General features: G+C 49.5%; 1 protein-coding gene across 1 annotated transcript; it reads right to left on the reverse strand.

The window, feature by feature from the left end:
- Positions 1-9,796: 9,796 nt before the first annotated feature.
- LOC144934319 (uncharacterized) lies at positions 9,797-16,181 on the reverse strand. Its single transcript, XM_078860001.1, has 2 exons — positions 15,293-16,181; positions 9,797-10,358 (listed from the first exon to the last, which is right to left on the reverse strand). Exons 1-2 carry the CDS (start codon positions 16,035-16,037, stop codon positions 9,889-9,891), a joined length of 1,215 nt encoding a protein of 404 aa, XP_078716127.1. The 5' UTR covers positions 16,038-16,181; the 3' UTR covers positions 9,797-9,888.
- Positions 16,182-19,749: the final 3,568 nt, after the last annotated feature.

The raw sequence follows: 19,749 nt of genomic DNA on the forward strand, positions 1-19,749 counted from the left end.
TCACGTGACGCTTTATTGCGTGAGCTGTACAAAATACGTATTGTGCGCCCAAAAGTAGTTGTCCTGTGGAATGATTTGTCCCCGGCACGGTAACGTGGAGTTTCCACAACTGGCTCGGGGTTGCAAACAGGAGATGAGTGTAGCTACGTGGATTTTTGGACGAAACTTTGGTCTCGTGGTTTTTGGTGCGAACTTTCGACATATGTCACGTGTTATATACATATAACATACAGTACTGTATGTTATATATATAACACATGACATGTCGCGTGTTATATACAACATACAGTACTGTATACTCCAATGAAATAACAGTCGTCCATAGTTGGTATCGCTCTCTCTCCGCCTAAACGCCTCGCTCCTTGGGATGAAAGTTCCTTAGTTCGCTGACAATGGGAGGGTCGTTTTTTTGAAGGTTTGTGCCACGAGACGTAGCGACAGGTCAAACTTTCAGGCCGAGTGCGTCTTATAATCCGGTAGTTATGTATATACATTTAGCCAAATCAATCGCCACAATCTCTTTTGATGTTAATGCCGTATTTGTACATTCATTGGTGACCAGGCTGAGAGCATTAATTCGCTACACTCGAGAAATTGGTTTCATCACAGTTGGCTGTATGGACCTTATTTCGCAGCGTACTTAGCCAACCGTGTGTGGAAGACCAGATTTGTCTAGCTTGAATGAAACCGGACACACATTTTTTTTGTTTTGGGGCGGGGGGGTGGGGGGGGGTGCGTCTTACTTTCCGGAGCGCCTTATAATCAATCCAATGCGCAACCTCCTGGGGAAGGAACAAGTGGCCAGACTACACGGGGCGCGTGCGCGTAGCACGAACGCAGCCGGTCGGGACTGACGGCTCTTTTGAAGCCACGCTATGAATGCGGTGCGGCCTGTGGCAAGGGGTGGGGGAGGGAGGGAGGGGATGGGTGGGGTGGGGGAGATGGGGACGGGGGGGGGGGCTTTGGAATTACCCTTTAGGTATGCAAATGAGCGTCGTGATGCGACAGAGAAGGGGGTGGCGATGAGGGCAGCGCCGGGTCGTGATCTGTCTTACAGATTAGGGACAGAATTGGCACCGTGCTCTTTTTTAGCCAATTCGCAATCTTTAGACTGAGAAGGAGAGGGAAAGAAGCTTGGGGGGGGGGAGAGAGTGGGGGGGGGAGAGACGGAAAGGCCTATGCATTTCATAGTTAGGAAAGTGAATACTGTGTCTGATCCAGTTATTAATATTTACATTACATATTTGCATTATATAGTAGTCTATATTGTCTATTATACACACCGGGATCATTAGATGTATTTAGTAATTGTTTTAAATAACGGTACATTCATTACGATTCACATCGGCCACACGTCGGGATGGAACACGCCCGAACGAAGACGTCGACAGGGAAGATGGATTGTTGTTAACAATCGCAGGATCGTGAGAGATGACGAGGCCTTCATCCAGCAGTGGATAGATCGTGGCCGCTGACCATCAGCGGAAACATTCTTTTGAGTGCCATGTTTTGTTTGTAGTTGCAGAGCGCAGAGCCAAGAGGCCTCAGGCTGCAGCTGCTGTTCGTGTGTATTGTGTGGAGGTAAATTCAGGAGTTTCTGGCTGAAATGATCACGGGGAGTTCGTTACTTACACGTCAGGCTTTAGCCAGCGGTAACAAAACAAAACCCCCAAAATCAATTCGACATTCCTATGGCGGGGGACAAGTAGATCCATAAAACAGCCGCTGGTGGCTTTCCACAAAATGGTACTCGTTTTATCAACCTTGCAGCCTTCCAAACGCGAGCCATGCACTCAACCCGCTAGTTACATGACTGCATGATGATACATACCGTATGCTACTTACTCGCAGTAAGAAGGCGGACTTGAAACATTGCCTCATATTAAATCTGACTGCGTGTTGTTGTTGTTGTTATCATTACGTGTCAGGATTGTGAGAGATCACGGGAGCTTGGGGAATCCTTTCTCCAGCAGTGGATTGAACGCGGCTGGTGATGAGTAACCCTCGTTAGCTTTTTGAGGAGTGGGTGCAAGACTATAAATAACAAAACAACTCAACGCATGCCATCATTAACACCGTCCTAAAGAGGAAACGATGCAGAATAGGCGACGTTTCGGGCAATGGCCCTTTATATTGTGAATCTTTGAAGGCAGTAGTTATTGGCGAATGCAGTGTATTGCTTTAAAGCAATACAATATTTTATTGCTTCTTAGCACGTTATTGCTTTTACAGCAATACAACATTGTACTGTATTGCTATTCAGCAATGCACAATAGTATTGTATAGAATATTGTATCGGTTTAAAGCAAAAATTTCACCGTGCTTGTGCACCACTGCCAACGCTGCGGTATCCACCGAATCATCTCCTTAACAGAAATCACCACCAGATCCATCCCTCCGCAACGACGAAGGGGCATGATCGTAAAACCTCCTGAAAACGAGTCACGAGACTCTTGTGGCGATGGTGATTATGACGTCGGTGGACACATAGAGGGCCATTTTTGTTCAATTATTTTATTACTTTTGTAAATCTCTGTCTTGAGAACGTTGTACGTTCCATCGCCCCCCCGCCCTGATAAATAATGAAATGACTCTGGCTTCACTTGGCCCCGTCCGGGCTTGTGGTGTGTGAGAGTTGCCGGCGGACACGAACGCCCGCGTGCGTGTTGGGCCTGGGACGCGGCTGGAGCTCTTCCCGCGTCTGTGTTGAGCAGCCGGGTAGCGTGGTGGCGTGAGAACGTCTGTGACCGCCGTGTGAACGCGCACACTCGGGCGAGTCGTAGGCGGAGGGAGGGCGGCGTCCCGCCTTGAGTTGTTTGATGAAGTGAAACCCAGTGCCGGATTAAGCGGGGGCCTGTAGCATATGTTATAAAGGGGCCCTATATAAAAAACGAAATATGAAAATACATAATTGTTTTAACTTGCATAGTAAAGTAATTGTATTTTTTCACTTGCTATACAGCCAGGTAATACGACAAATTGCTAACCTTAAACACCCAGTTGTTCATAAAAGTTGAAGGCCGTATAGTACTATAGTAATAGAGCAAGTGCAGAATCACTGAACTGGAATTGATAGCTTGAAAGCATTTAGCGCGGGGCCCTTGAAAGTGCGGGGCCCGTAGCATATGTAGCTACTTGTGCTACGAGGCTAATCCGGCACTGGTGAAACCCTTTTGCTCGTGCGCAGTTTGCTGCACCTCGACTCGCGTCGACTGCAAATGTATGAAGGTCTTGGCACCGTTGTCTGTCAAGCCACGTGGGTGTCCGTGTCACCGTGCTTCACCGGCGCTGATCAGTGCGGCGCGTGGGGGCTCGAGACGAGGACAGATGTAGAGATATATGTTTGTTTGTATGAATTCACTCGCCACTGATGGTGGCCGTGGACGGGAATCGAAATCATGTTTTTTTTTCTCATTGTTGTTGCTATGTTCGTGAACCACCGCTCCACCACATTTTGTATAAATGAATGCAACGTTGCATCGCAGAGATAATATATTATACACATTATACAGTCCACACTCCTTGATTTGAGTCGAGAGTGGAGAGGAGTGAGCTGGGGTGTTATTGGTGGCGCTTCGCTCATGTCGGTGCTTAATTTAAGCCGGTGCAGGGTCGGAAAGCTGCTCGGGGAATTATTGTTGGAACCCAGCCACATCCGTCTCACCATATGTTGGTCCTTCCGACGATTATGGAATATACAGGGTACTATTTTATAGGATTATTTTTGGACATGCGTGGCTTGTGCTCTAGTGGTAGTACCTTACACCGATAAATTCCCCCGAGTAGCGTTCCTGAGAAATGAAGCCCGGGTAATTTAGGAAACGTAGTGTTCATAGTAGCTCCAAAAATAAGACTTGTACAGCAAATAAGACACGGACGATGAGATTTTTTTTCTTACAAAATCTTTAAAGGATATTAAAGATACATAAACATTCAAACAGCCTCTAACCGCCTTTTGTAAAATCATCTTAATGTACAGCCAGGGTTCATAAGCCACACGGAACACAGAAAGGAAAACAGCAAGACATACAACAAAGACACCCTCGTATATCCTTAGACTTTTTGGGACAAGTGCTGTTAGCGAGCACCTATGAAGGCCGACACGGCACACGAGGGGGGGGGGTGGCTAACACCACGCGAGGCCGCCTTTGTCTCCCCAGTGGCGATGCTTACACACGGCACCAGGTACTCATTTGAGGCTGCGTCGACCTAGATTAGCGCCAAGACCGATTCACGTATTCGCCACTGTGATTGGACGTGAGCGGGAATCGAACTCGGATAGCCGGGCTCATAGTGCAGCGCGCTAACCACCGCACTACCGCTCCCCATGCACTCACAGACACACGTCCACACTGACACACACTCATAGACGAGTGTAGATGTAGGCTAAGAAGCGAAAATCCATCTAGACGGTGCTACGCCCGCGTGACACACTCACACAAGAGAAGCTGGGAGCTTTGCATAGCAATACGCAGCATTTTCGACGCACACCTTCGATGCAGCTGACCACGTGCTCCCACGCACACACAAAGACAAAGACCCCCCGTGTAGCCTTGGCAGACTTTTTGGGACAAGTGCTGTTAGCGAGCACTTCTAAAGGCCGGCACGGGACACGAGGGGTGGGTGGCCAACACCACGCCCGGCCGCCTTTGTCTCCCTAGTGGCGATGTTTACTACACACTGCACCAGGTACTCACTTGAGACTGAGTCGACCTAGGGGAGGGGCCCAGGACCGGTTCAAACATTCGCCACTGTTACTGATCGCGAGCGGGAATCGTACTCGGGTCGCGCGCGTTTGCAGCGCAGCGCGCTAACCACTGCGCCACCACTCCCCACGCACAGACGCGCAAGCCGGTCACGTCGGCTGAGTCGGTCAGTGAATCTCACAGTTACGCGAGACTCGCGTGTGTAACTCGGTCTGCGCCGAGAGCACAATTTACCCGTACCTCCAATGGTCGCCCCGCGTGTGCGTAAAGCACCGTCGGCTCTACAGCGATGGGGAACTGAAGGAGAAGAGGCTTCTGGCTTTAGTGCAAACTAAAGGCATCGGTGATAGACAACGCTACGACTGTACATCTTTGGACAAAACTCATTAACACCCTGTCGGCTACGTATTTCAATATACACTTAGATAGATATACCCTGTGTGTAGACGCGCGTCTGGGGGAAATGAGAGAGGCATTTGCTTTGACTAAAAGATGCGAGTTATATGCACACACTCGTGCGCGCACGTCGTGCACGCGTCTAGTAACACTATAAAAAAAAATAACAACAATAAATCGTCTTGGTTCTTTCGGTAAAGTCACGTAGAAGGGAAATAATAAAATAATAAAAATAAAACATTATAAAATACAATTCTGACGACGTTTCGGCCACAACGCAAGCAGCCGTCCTCAGGTGAAGATCAGGGCTGTCGGAAAGACAGCGTCTGAAGGAACACCACCAAGCTTGGCAGCGTATATTTAAGCTATTTAAGACTTTACCGAAAGAACCAAGCAGATGAATCCCTGCAGTCACGAAAGCTTTAAATCGAAACAACAATAAAGTTACTAACTACATTCATTAAACAAAACAATCATTTCTTTTGTACCCTGTCTCGTTCCCTGAATGAAGATTTAAAGTTACTCGACAACAACAACAACAACAAAAAGTCGCAATCATAGAACAACAACAGCAACAACAAACGACGCTTCTTGCGTCGTGTGCGGATGACACTCTCCCCTCCCGGGTCGCTGGCGTCGCGCGAGTCCTCCTCTTGGGACTCGGCGAAGCTCAGACATCGTGTAAACACTCGCGCGGCGTAGACTAGAACTAGAACTAGAAAGCTCTCACGCGCAGGGCAGTCGAGGTAATACGCGTTGTGGAACAACCTTAGCCGACAACGATAACAACAACAACAACAATGATAATTCACGTCGTTACAGAGCGGCGTTGCAAGGGATGTAACAGTCGCACCCCTAGCCCGCATTCAAACGCGTTCATGTAAATCAGTCCAACGCGCCCTGTAAGCTTTCGCGTGTTGTCCGAAACGGGCCGACACAAAGACAAAGATCCCTCCCCCCCAGTATAGCCTCAACAGACTGTAGGAGCAGGGCCGACACACGCACACACGCACGCACATCGCATCGCCTTTGCGACTCTTTCGCAGCTGTTGGTGATGGATGAAGTATCGATGTTTTTGTCGTCAAAATCAGACGATTATAAACATTTACCCGTACGCGATTATTCGGGGGAGGAGGGGAGGGGGTTGGGGAGTACGGGGTCATACGGTAGTGACAAGGTTTTCCCCGTTGATGCAAGTTGATTGATAACGTCTGTGCATTGTGTGCCACGGCAGACTCAAGCGACGCAAGAGAAATACAAAACCGGTGAATTTAGGGATCGCCTCGCCATCAACGCAAACACACCTCCACTCGGGCTGTAGGAGGGGGAGCAGAGATCAGCCTCACACAGGGTACCACTTAAGCTGTAGCCCGTATCATCATGGGATCTCCTTTGCCAGTATCAAAATATACTAATAGGGGTTTTCCCCTTTTTTCTGGCAACAAAACTGACACCTTTTGCAAGGAATCATGCTTACATTAACCACAATACCTGCAGTCAAATGCAAACAAAAAACAATACTCTGATAATTTATGCATTGTCTTTGAAACTGATTGGTCCACACCAGAGACAGCTTTCTTTGGACTGCAGGTATTGTGGTTAATGTAAGCATGATTCTTTGCAAAAGGTGTCAGTTTTGTTTTGTTGCCAGAAAAAAGGGGAAAAACCCTATTAGTACTGTAGCCCGTAGTTTCAGCCGAGTTCGATTCCGATCACCGGTTCATGCGGGGAGTTGTTTACTCGTTCACGACCCTACGCACCCATCCCGCGTTCCGCAAAATAGTTATTGCCTCTATTCTTCGTTAAGATAAATCATCCGGTTTATAATACTGTATCGCTACCGCACGCCGGCACAAGTGGCTCACAATAGAATAACACTTTAAGGTATTGTCAGCTAAACTCAACAAATAATGGTGTTCGTATCGAGTGGGAAGAATTTAGCAGGAAAAGAAATCATTGCAGCAGCAGCAGCAACAACAACCCTCCCTCCATTCGGAGCATAACGGTCCGTTCACTGCGCGTTGTTCTGAATGCTGGGCCGACGTTTCGCCCCACGTGCCCGAAGCATTTTCAGGAACTTTGTTTCACGCGGCACGGACCGATGTACAAACACATCACGGAGCTGTACACAGCGCAACCGCGAAAAGCCTTCGCGGTGGTGACGAGGTGGACACACGGAATTCATAGCGCAATTCACTCGGTACCATTCAAGCAAGACGCCACACAAACCACACATAAGCTCGTCTCTTGTAGTTCCGTTACTAAGCCGCGTGTCTGACAATGTACTGTATGTATGTTGAACTTCTTTCGCACCGTACGTAGCCAACTGTGCGAATCGGAGGCGCGGGGGGGGGGCAAAACAAGTTTTAAGCAATGTTTTTAAGCTCCGCCAGTGATAATAAGAATCACGTAATAATCTAAAGCCACGGTTCAGCTCCAGACTTAAATCAACGGTGGTGACGTAACGTTATTCACGCCCACGGCCGTGCATTTGAATTCCACGCCATTGCAGTTGGCCTCGCTAAAGTTCGTGACGGCAGTAAGCTGAACGAAAGTTTCTTCACAACCTCGCGTCGGGCAGCCTGACACGCAGAGAGCAGGGGACAGTCTGCGCAGCTGCACGGGAAGAGCTGCGTGTGTTGCTGTATTCTTCCCGTCAATCACCCTGGTGATCGATGTTGCGATGCAAGCTCAGCTACCCCCCCCCCCCGCTTCTTCTCCCCTCGCCCTCCCCTTGGGTTCCCCACCTAATTTTTGACATCAGCTCGACAAATTCGTCGATAACGCTACACTGAAAATATGCGTAAACCCGGCGACGTTTCGGGCGATAGCCCTTCTTCATATAGCACTCCGCCTTGACTCTTGATGAGATCCGACTTTACGCGTTGATTCATTGTTGTGCGATCGTGTCACCTCGAGGGTTCATCATCTATCCATTCCTCCAACAAGTTTCAGGGTCTCTTCTGATTATAATATCCATCGAATCGTATCGCCTGTCTAACGGGTGCGACGTGGCCCGCACATGGCCGCACATGAAGCTCAACTCGAATCGACATGAGCTCAACGCATGAGTCAACATAACACTGGACATCTCGAATAGGAAAACAATATGTAATAGGCGACGTTTCGGGAGCAGCGTAGAGATAAAGACCCCCCGTATAGCCTTAACCCAAAAAAACCCTCTGTTTTGGATGATATTTGTCGCGAAAGCCTACGTGTTAAACCTAACAAACTGTTGGGGAATGCGCTGTTAGCGAGCACATTTGCAGGCCAGCACCACCCCAATAGCGATGTTTACACACCTCACCAGGCACTCGCTTGAGGCTGAATCGACCTAGAGAAGGCCCAGGACCGGTTCAGAAAATCGTCACCGGTGTTGACCGTGAGCTGGAATCGAACTCGGGCGCCAGGATCGTAGCGCAGCGCGCTAACCGCTGCACCACCGCTCCCCATAGCAAAGATGATCCCATACCCAACAACCGCCATTCGCCACCGAGTGACGGTGACGTCACCACAGCGTCTGTGCCAGGTTACGTGCACGCATATATAAAGATCCCACACACACGCAGACACAAGATCGGGAATATGGCAGTGGCCAAACGTTTCCAATGGAGGCCCCTCCTGAAACACAGTCTTGAGACTCGGTGAGGCTTTTGTGGGTAAAGGAAATAACACAGCAATGCATATTATTATTTTTACTATTCATATGACAAGTGGTAGTTTACTACCACCAGTGTGATTATCTAGAACGCGTGCTCACTGAGATGTCCCCAAGGATGTGTCCGTGACGTCACCCACCACGGCGCTTGTGCCAGGCTATGTGCACTCGACTATGTACAAATCGTACACACGACTGCACTGCTCACAAACCACTCGGTCCCCTGGCAGTCATCTCCATCGTTTAGTTTGTTGTTCTTTCTTCCCGCCCTTCCGATTAGCGCGGTTGGCTACGTACGGTGCGAAAGAGGTCCAACGTTCATCTACACCTCTCTCCATCGTGAACTGCTTAGCACGAGTAGGCCCGACTTAAACGCTACAGTCAATGAAACCACTGGTACACTTCTGTGATCCTATACTTTTAGCATTATCTTTATTCCCATAAAACACATTTTGACCTCTTCTCGCAAATAAGATTCAAATTGCTGTTTCGAGCGAACTCATATGATGACTAACAGGTCAATTCAAAGAGATGATCTGGATGGAAAAAAAAAACACACACACAAAATGCTTGTTTTCAGTCAATTATAAATTGATGGATATTCGGGCTCGTTTCCCGAAACATCGGAGCGCCGTCTCTACAGCGCGACCACGAGCAGCCGATTAATTATCCCAATAATCCGATTGGTAAAGTGTTTAAATATAAATACCTCGACGCCTATGCCCACATACTTTATTCGCTCTCGTTAAAAGTCAATGATCACCACACCCTGTTATCATTTGCACACTACCCTGTCATTCGCCCTTTGATTGCACGCGTGCACTGTGCGCGTGCGTGCGCGTGCGTGCGCGTGCGTGCTGTCCGCGTCATCCGTCGCGCGTGCACCCACGAAGCGGTCGACATCGTCGCCAACCTCCCCGCTCCTCACGCCGAGTTCCAGGGAGGTCGCTCTTGGCTCGTGAACGTCTCGGCGGCGCTCTCACAGACCACGTGGAGAGTACAGGTTGTCCGTACAGAAGGTGGGGGGGGGGATCATGTAGACTGTAGAGGTATGGTGGGTAGAGGGTAGGGGGCGGTGAATGGGGAGGATGGAGTTGGGGGAGCATGCACCCTAGCGCGTCCACCCGTCAGGGCGAGGCGTCATCAGCCGGTGGCTCCGAGGCCGGCGAACGACTCGGCGAGGATCCCTCGGAGGAGGCCGCGGACGAGACGGAAGGTCCAGTAGCAGCAGCAGCAGCTGCAGCAGCGGATGCGATGGGAGACGCGAGCGCCTGCAGGCTGTGGCCCTCCTTCTCTCGCTTCTTCTGCTTCATGCGCCGGTTCTGGAACCAGATCTTCACCTGGGTCTCGTTGAGCTGCAGCGCGGCGGCGATCTCGACGCGGCGCGCGCGCGTCAGGTACTTGTTGAAGTGGAACTCCTTCTCCAGCTCCGTCAGCTGCTTGGTGCTGAAGTTGGTCCGCTGGGTCGCGATGCCTCCGCCCATCGCGAGGCCGTTGTTGCCCCCGCCGATGCTCAGTCCGACTCCGCCGCCTCCGGCTCCTCCCGAGCCGCACGGCAGGGCTCCCACTTGCGCGCAGCTCATGTCGCCGATCCTCGCTGCGCGTGGAGACGACGGCCGCGCAGCATTTTCGGACGACAAAAGACACAACGGGCGTACACGTGGCGGTGAAGTGTAACGCAGGCACGCGTGAGCTCAGCATCAGTGTACACGATCAACGTGGGGACGAGCCAACACGCGCTCAATAACACAGCCAATACTCGAGGCCCCATACACAGTCGTCGCGACACAAATCATGCAGTCGTTCATCACGCGAGTCGCACCTTCAAGTCACTCGACGCGCGATGTCACACAACTCATGCCGCCACTAAAAACACAACTCATGCACATGCGACACGACTCGCTCAGCCACTCACTCCGCACCTCGCACACGGAACTCAGCACTCAACGACATCAGCGCCCCCCCCCCCATCATTCATTCCACGCAAAAGAACGTCACTGGTCATTGCTCAGGACGGAACTGCAATGAGATGTCCACCCAATTACTCGTCCGCTATATTAGTCATCATCACGAGTTGTGGGCAATACACCGTCGGACGAAGAGCCCTCTCCCCCATACTACTGCCGACTCTATTAAGGACGCTTTTTCGCGCGAGCACACTCAAGTCGCGTGTCGCCTGCCACATTCGGTTAATAATTGACGGGGGGGGGGAGGAGGGGGGTGATGATGGGCGGGGGGGGGGCAGTGGAGAGCGGACACGGCAAGTAATTACGGGGGTCGTCGTCGCTGCTTCGTACGAAGTCTCTGTGGCGATCAGAGGGCGCGGAGAGGATGACCCGTGTGCTCCCGTCTGGGCAAATTAAAGTCGCCCCCCCCCTTCGCTGTTGGTTGGGGGGGGGCCGGGATGGAGTTCGGGTGAAATGTCGCTGGACGCGGTGGTCGCGGTGGTTGATTAACTGGCGCGGTCGCCACGTGCGCATCATCTGTCTGAGCTCGTTCATTGAGAGACCCCGTGTTGTGAAACTGAGCAATCGAGATAGGCCCTGGTGGTGATGGTGGTGACGGGTTTCACGTGGTTTACGCGGGCCAGAACGATGCTGGGGGTGGCGATGATTTTTTGTCACTTGTTTTAGAGGAGGCCCTAACGATTATGGTGGTCGTGGTGATGGTGTTGATCATTTGTGTCTCGTGTTTTAGGTAAGGCCCTAACGATGACGGTGGCGGTGATGATGGCCGTAATGGTGATTGTGTTCCCGTGTTTCTAACGCTGGTGTGAAACGATATAACCTGCAGATTTAAAAAAAAACACTTTGCCAATCGCAGTCGTTTCATTTCGCAGTCGTTAGTAAAATGACTGATTAATCGTTGCGTGTGTTAACTCGCCAAAGCTTCGGCAAATGACCCTTGCCCAGTGAAAATATGGCTGGATTATATATAGGCGCGAACGCATTAGCGCGCGCGTACTACACACACACGAGCGCGCGTCGCATTAACATTCTGAAATGGCTGACTCATTATGCATAATGGAAGCGCTTGCCATTTCGCTTGTGTCTAGAGAGCACACGGCACACACGCTCACGTCGTACATGCTTACAGCGAGCTCTCAATTTGGCTCTTATGCGTGTATGTTTTTCTTTAACGAATAAAATGTTAAACGGGTGAAAAATAATTGTGCCGTATGGCTCTCCGTGCTTAAAGTTTTGCAGTGGCACGGCACTTGCTTGCATAGCAGTAAAAATAGGCGCGGCTTTATGCCGCGCACCAATTTCACCCAACATGATTTACTAATGGAAACGTTTTCTGAACGCACTCAGTACAGTGTATAAATGTATACATACTTTCGTATGGAAGTGCAGGTTATGTATAAGTTCAGCGTGCATATTATTAGAAAGCCACTGGAGCAATGCACTTTTAAATCAAAATCTAAATTATGTTTGCCTTTAGTTTGTTGTCCATTCCCACGCACCTCCAATTAGCATTGGTAACACAAAGTTTAAAACAAACAAACAAAATGAATGTCCTCCGTCCCCGTGTGTTGCACTATCAATGTAAACGCGTTCCTAAAACGAAAACGCGCAAAGTGGCGGTCACGTGCCACGATTACACGTCTGACGTTTGCCCTGTAAATTGTTGCTCAAAATAAATCCGCTTTCGCGGATCTATTTAAAGTGGGGGCCGCAACGCATCCATTAGGGGGGTAAATTGTAACCCGCTCTCAATAACTAATGTTATATAGAATTTCTGACAAGCGCGTGATTTATGACTGCACAGGCGACACATGGCTCTCAAAAAGGCGGCCATTGATGAAATATTTACAGGGCACCACGGGCAACTTTCACGCTTAAATTCGTTAAATACAAATAATAAATGTTGTTATTACATAATAATAAAGATGTATTATTTTTGTAATATATAGAGAGGTTCTCACTCGGCACGCATAATCACTTGCGCCGTTGTCTCAGCCGTTGTAATATAAAAGACACGCGCCGCTTGTGTGAAGCTAACATGTAAATATATGTCACGCGACTTGTCGATTACAACATCAGGCGCCCGAGGACGGTTCGTACAAAACGAGCACTCATTTTGTGTCGTGCCTTTTGTTGTTGTTGTTCGCGTTTAATATTAAACACGAGACTCATGCTTTCATGGGAATGCATGCAAACAAAATAAATAATTACTAAGACATCGACTTTTTGTCAGCGGTTTGATCCATCGATGCTGGGCGGGAGGAGGGGGGGTTGGGTTGGGTTGGGGAGGTATAATCATAAATCAATGCGAGAAAGCACAACGGCGCAACAACTTCCATGCGAACCACTCCCTCCTGCACGAACTCTTCACGAAGACAAAGATCCCCCGCGCAGCCTCAACAGACTGTAAGGGGTAAAGGGCTATTAGCGAGTCGCACTTGTGGGTTGCCGGCACGGCACATACAAGGGGGTGAGTGGGTGGGTGGCCAGCACCACGCCCGGCCGCCTTTGTCTGCCACGGTCACGATGTTTACACGCCGCACCAAGTACTCATTTGAGGCTAAGTCGAACTAGCGGAGGCCCAGAACCGGTTTCAGATAATCGTCGACTGGAGTTGGTCGTGAGCGGGGAATCGAACTCGGGTCGCCGGGTTCGTAGCGCAGCGCGCTAACCATTGCACCACCGCTCCCCACGAACTCTTCCCACACACACCACCACTGCAGCTCCTCGGAGGCGACAATTGGAGCCTGTTGCGCGCTCGACGCCTTCTCAAAAAAATGGAGCATTGCCCGAAACGCCAGTTTGCTGTTGATTATACAGTCGTATTATTCTATATACATATATGAATAGATTTTGTTAGTGGCGCTGCAGGAGAGGTGGATTCGTGGAGAAGGAGTCAGGCAGACGTCAGTGCACCGAGGAGTGGTGGGGCTATTTCGCCTGACAATTTAAACAACAAGTGCCAAGAACACGGCCTTATTAAACGTGTCACGATGTTTCCAGGAACAGCTCTCCAATCCACGCCTCAAAAATTAAAATCACGGACATCGCCTGAAAGTTTATGTTTCACGCGGCAGTCGCCATTCAGATGGAAACAACGACTTGGGGGGAGGCTTTCATTCGGAAATCTGATCACGGCGATTGATAATAATAATACTAATGATTATAACGATGATTGATGACGTTGATGATAATAAAGCTGTGGTGGTGGTGATGGTGATGATGATGAAACAGGCAGCCGGAACATTCACGCAGCAGTCGATGAGATTGCGTGAGCACTGCATGGGGAGAAGTTTGCATTTTTTGAGCATCTCAACTTTTGCCCGACACCTCTGTCAGAGAGTTGCAGGAAACATTTACAAATCGCGCGAAACATCCACGCTCGAACCGTCCGCATTCCCTTCAACCCTCCGTGATGAACGGCGGCGGTTGATTGACTTACAGAGCCAATTTGTGCATCAATATCATTGTTACTATTGTGAAGAGTTCGTCATTGTATTTAAATCAAGCGGCAATAAAAGTTGTGGTGTGCGCTGGACGAGCAGAGTAGAAACATAATCGTAAATAATCATCCCCCGGGGGAGGTGTGATTATTGTTTGATGTGTGCACGTGAGCGCGGTCGTAAACATCTAAGCAGCCAGATAATAATAACATTACAAGCGATTATATATTATATATATTTGTGTGTGCGTGTGAAGCATAATTTAACGCTGCACTTGCAAAGTACAATCCAGGGCATATCATATTATGCACAAGTGTGCATATATCGTTTATGGGAAGCAACTTTGTATCGTTACGTAGAGTGAATGAATGAGTGTGCATTGCTGTAGGTCATTATCGTTAGCACAACTTTTTTCGGTACTAAAAACAGAGATATTCCCCTGGCTCCGCGTATAGCCTTAGCAGACCGCTGGGGCAAGTGCTGTTAGCGAGCACCTATGAAGGCCGGCACGGCACTCGAGGTGGGTGGGTGGCCAGCACCACGCCCGGCCGCCTTTGTCTCCCCCAGTGATGATGGGGTTTTTTTTACACACCGCAGAAGGTACTCATTAGAGACTGGGTTGACTAAGGGAGAAGGCTAGGACCGGTTAAAATAATCGTTACTGATGGTGGCCGTGAGCGGGAATCGAACTCGGAGTCCGCCGGGTTCGTAGCACAGCGCGCTAACCGCAACACCACCGCCCCCCCTCTCCACAAATACATACACACACATATACACACATACACACATATACGACACACACACACATATATACAGTACACACATATACGAACATCACCACTCTTTAAAAAAAAACACGCACATTAGAGTCGAATCATCATCGATCAGTGGAGCATAAATAACGGCACAAAGCAGTTGCGAGAGATACATCATCCAAGCGAACGAACGAGGATGGATGAATGAATGAGCACGTTTGACCTGAAACTCATTCAATCGCGCTCACGACTCCACAATGCCCCCCCCCCACCAAGCTGTAGTAATCTCGTACGCTCTCCGCCACGTGCAGCGGAATGGATGCGTGTCGGATCCCATGAACTCACGTAAACACCTCCACATTTCACCTGTTTTCGGCGGATTTCTCTTAACTCGCATCCACTCGAACGTGCAGTGCGAAGGCGCCGTGGGCTCCGACGCATTCGGCGACCCGTGCTGCTGATGCTGCTGCTGCTGATGATGATGCTGAGTGTGCGACACAGGGCCCGCTTGCTGCAGACAGCAGCTGGCGAGCGGCTGAAGATCGCCGAGGTCTGGAGCCTGCAGCGAGTCGTGGTGGAACGCCGAGGCGCCGTAGCCACCGCCGAGCGAGCCGTGCGTCGCCTGCAACCCGCTCACGGCTCCGCCAACGCCAACGCCACCGCCGCCGAAGTCGGCCCCCTGCGAGCAGTAGACCCCGTAACTCGCCGCCCCCGCGTACGCTTGGCCGGGCGAATAGCACCCCGAGTTCGTCGCGGGGGCGTACGAGCCAGTGAAGGTGAAGTTGTGCGGCTGGTAGCCACTCTGTTGATGCTGCTGCGGCTGCGGCTGCTGCTGCTGATGCTCATTCTGCTGTTGATGGTGGTGGTGGTGATGATGAGGGTGGTGATGGTGGTGGTGGTGATGGTTGTGGTAGCGCCCTTCCCCATCGCCCACGACGCCGACGCCGCCGCTCGCCGCAGCGCTCACGGCGCACGACTGGAAGGGAGCGAGGCACGGGTCCCCAGCGGCAGCCGCAGCGAACGAGCGAGGGTTGAAGCCGCCCGCCTCGCCGCCGCCGCCGCCACCGCAGAATGACGAATACTCCAGGAAACTCATGGCCGCATTGTCCATCTGTCTGCGCAAAGTGGCCCCCGTGAGCCCCACGGCTCGCGCTCGCTGGCCCTCCCGGAGCAGCCGAGTGAACGCGAGCGAAGCTCGACACGAACAGCCACAAAAACGCCGCTCCACGTGTCTGCACGCATCCAATGGGATGCAACCCCTCGCCGCCGCTGACGTTTGATGGATGGGTCGGCTTCGCCTTGCCAGGCGGAGCAAATCCTATATTTTCCGATCGCCTAGGCCGGCTCCATTGCGAGAGTGCGCGCGGGGTTTTTTTGTTTGTTTGTTGTTTGTTGTTGTTGTTGTTGGCGCGTTTGTTTGTGCGCGTGCGTGCGTGCGTGTGGCTAAAACGGCACAGGGTCATAAACTACTGCGTGAGCGCGTGCGTGGACACCTCTCGCTCTCTGGGAATGGCACGAGAAAGCGATTTATAAGCTGTGCTCAAAGGAAGGTAAGAGGCCGACGGCATGAGGACTCAAAGTGAAGTGATTAGCGAAATGGTGTAAAAAATAAATCTACAAGGTTTTCCGGCCGGCCGGGCTACCGTAGTTGCCTGCTGCTCCTGTTATTATTGTTGTTGTTGGTGACTTAACCCTAGCCGGCTTCGAATGTATCTCGGCCTGGGTTTTTATTCCATGGCATTTGCCGTGAGTGCAGGGTTGTAAATGTGTTCGTTTGAACTTTTCCTGCCTCCGAGCAAAGTATTTTCGAATCGCATCGCCGTGCGCGTGGCTGCAGTTAAAATAGTTGAGAGAGTTTCCCTGTCCCAGTCTTCAGACGCTGCTTCATTCACACGCTCAACAAATTAATCGTTAGTTTTACACGTAGGAGGCTTTTCGCGACCAATATCATTCATGATAGAGTTTTTATTTATTTTTGGGGGTTAGATCGCGTAAATATATGAATGTGTCGTTAAAACCCGCCACCACCCGACACAGCCAACTGGTAAGGGTTGTCACGTAAGTTAGTTGCTACAAGCTAGTTGTAATTACTGGCGAAACGTCGTACTTAGATGGTAAATGTTGTGGCTTGGCTCTCCAACACACCGGTTAGTGCTGTACTAGTACACTACACAATACACTACACTATACACTACACTATACACTACACTACTATATACTACACTACTATACACTACACTACTATACAATACACATTACACTACACTACTATACACTACACTACTATACACTACACACTAGTGCTGTACTAGTGACGAATTGGCCACGTTCTGTTTACGTGACAACCCTTACTAGTTGGCCGTGTCGGGTGGTAGCGGGTTTTAACGACACATTTATTTATTTACGCGATCTAACAAAAAAAAAACCCCTCTATCATGAAATTTTTCGTTGCTATTATTATGATGAGTACAACTGCCCCTGTATCGCTTCCCCGTCAAAGCTGCCAGCCGTTTAAGTGAAGATTATTTCAGCGCGACTCTGCTTTCGTACGTTTTAAGCACCTCCTTGAGTGATGTTTCGCGTGAATTCGATTTGAATTCGTGAGTGATTGCATAGAGGCTGTTGCGATTCTACTTTAGCACGCTAATTGCCACGATGTCTCACCACGTAAGGTACATTCACCAAGGCAAGGGGTCCTCCTGGAGCAACGCTTCCCAGCTGCATTAGATTATTAGCACGTGTGTTCCATAGGCCTCGGCGTATCACAGACTATAAACACACAACACAGACACAACATTGAACAGAGAGGAGAAGTCATCGTTATTTAACTTTTTGAAAGTTCTTCTTGGTTCTTTTGGTAAAGTCACGTAGAATGGAAACAATAAAAATAATAAAATAAAACAATAAAATAATTGTCACGACGTTTCGGCCACAACGCAAGCAGCCGTCATCAGGTGAAGACCAGGTCTGTCGGGGAGACAGCGTCGTGAGAATTATTTTATTATGTTTTATTTGTATTATTTTTATTGTTTCCATTCTACATGACTTTACCGAAAGAACCAAGAAGATGAATCCCTGCAGTCACGAAAGCTTTAAATCGAAATTTTCGAAAGTTGCTCAGAGGGTGGCGGGGAGGGTGGGGGGGGCGGGCTAACCTGTGGGTACTGCACTCAATGAGTTCCGCCTCAATGCTCAATTGTGTCATCACGTGGTTCGTGGTGAGAACCTACTCGTCCCGTGACTCTTAAAGATCAGCCTCCACGGAATTCGCATTGCGCTCTCACTGGAAGTAATTTGTCTCATTGAAACCCTCCCCGTTCTCCTTTGTTGTATTTATTTTTATGATTTTGTATTAACCCCCCCCAAGTGTTGTTTTGTTCCGGTGGCGTGTATAGGACTTTCGCAGTAGGATGAATGGTGACGCATTGCACGTGTTATGCATACACACGGAATAGATAGACATGGCAGCTGTTAACCAACCATGCACAGGAAGCTCCTCTGTATATATTATAAGCGTGTATAATGTAAGCACGATTGCTATAGTTTGCTTCCTAGCCTTTATTTCGAAAGTAATTCAACCCGTAATAAAAGTGTGATGACTATTTTACGTTACACAAGACATTGGCCGCGACGTCAACTTCACATAACGCATGCGCATCTTAGTACAATCACAACAGTTAACAGCCCCCTTTGGCAATTCCACTGCCGGATGAAGGCTTCGTCGTTCACGCCTTACATTCACGGAGGGATTGTTGTTTGACCATACTTCACCACGCTGGTCAGGAGTGCAGGTTGGCCCAGGGCCCGTTTGGATGTTGCCCATCACATATTTGCACCGTGCTACGCAGTGTTGCACACGCGTCTAAGTATTTGATTAACGCATGGTCGTGAAAGTGGATCGCATAATTACACAACACATGCGTGTGCACGTGAGAAGCGAGTCTTCATGTACCCTGTACGTAGTGACCTAAATACGTATTTGTTGTGTAATTACGTGATCCACTTTCACGACCATGTATTCCCTGCGTAAATCAAATACTTAGACATCTAAGAATAATACAACACGTGTTCATTGATATAATGGAAATGAAAACATTCCAATTAATAGTATACAGTATGCACGAAGAATAATTGTTCACTTACTTATCATTTGCATATTTGGAAGAGACAGAGAGGAAGTCTCGTGTATTCTATTGCATAGTTAGTTCATAATAAACCCGGTGCAGACGCTTCGGGGATAAGTGGGCAAATGACGAATGACAAATGGGTGTTGTAGAAAAGGATAAACTAACATCGGGTTAGACATTAACTGGCCAGATAGTGCCTCGTTTAACGACGCTTCTGACCACCCACACAATGCATGGTTAAACATCACTCGCGTCGTAAATACGAGCGCAATAGATCATCACAAGTACCGTATAGGTGCCGTGATGATGGCACAGTGGTTTAGCAGGAGTCTATAAACTGGCAATTCGATTCACCGGCCACGGATAACATCAGCTGTGAATTGGTGTCTGGAACTCATCCTGGAGAAAGGTGAAACCCTCTCCCCTTCCCCACGCCCCAACTTCATACCCGAGCCTTTGTTAAGTCGCACTGACCAGCGTGGTGAAGTATGGTCAAATATCCCCGTCCGCCCGCCCCACGTGACTTGCACGGTGCGGAGAGGTCTTCATGGAGCAATACATTCACAAAGGGGCTGCACAGCATCATCATCACCACTTTATAAATTGTTGAGAGTGTTTTTTTTTACATTGGCTGCCTATGCTGTCTGTGCTGCACTCTATTCCTCTATTCATATTAAGAGCAGCGAGAGACAAGAA

The sequence above is a fragment of the Lampetra fluviatilis genome, chromosome 10, assembly GCF_964198595.1.
Source record: "Lampetra fluviatilis chromosome 10, kcLamFluv1.1, whole genome shotgun sequence".
In the NCBI taxonomy this organism is placed as follows: Eukaryota; Metazoa; Chordata; class Hyperoartia; order Petromyzontiformes; family Petromyzontidae; genus Lampetra; species Lampetra fluviatilis.

Bases quoted from the DNA above. Each gene is read 5' to 3' on its own strand.
- LOC144934319 (XM_078860001.1), bottom strand. From the start codon at position 16,037: ATGGACAATGCGGCCATGAGTTTCCTGGAGTATTCGTCATTCTGCGGT. The intron at 10,359-15,292 runs GTGAAATGTGGA...CTCCACGCGCAG, and splicing joins GAGAAATCCGCCGAAAACAG to CGAGGATCGGCGACATGAGC.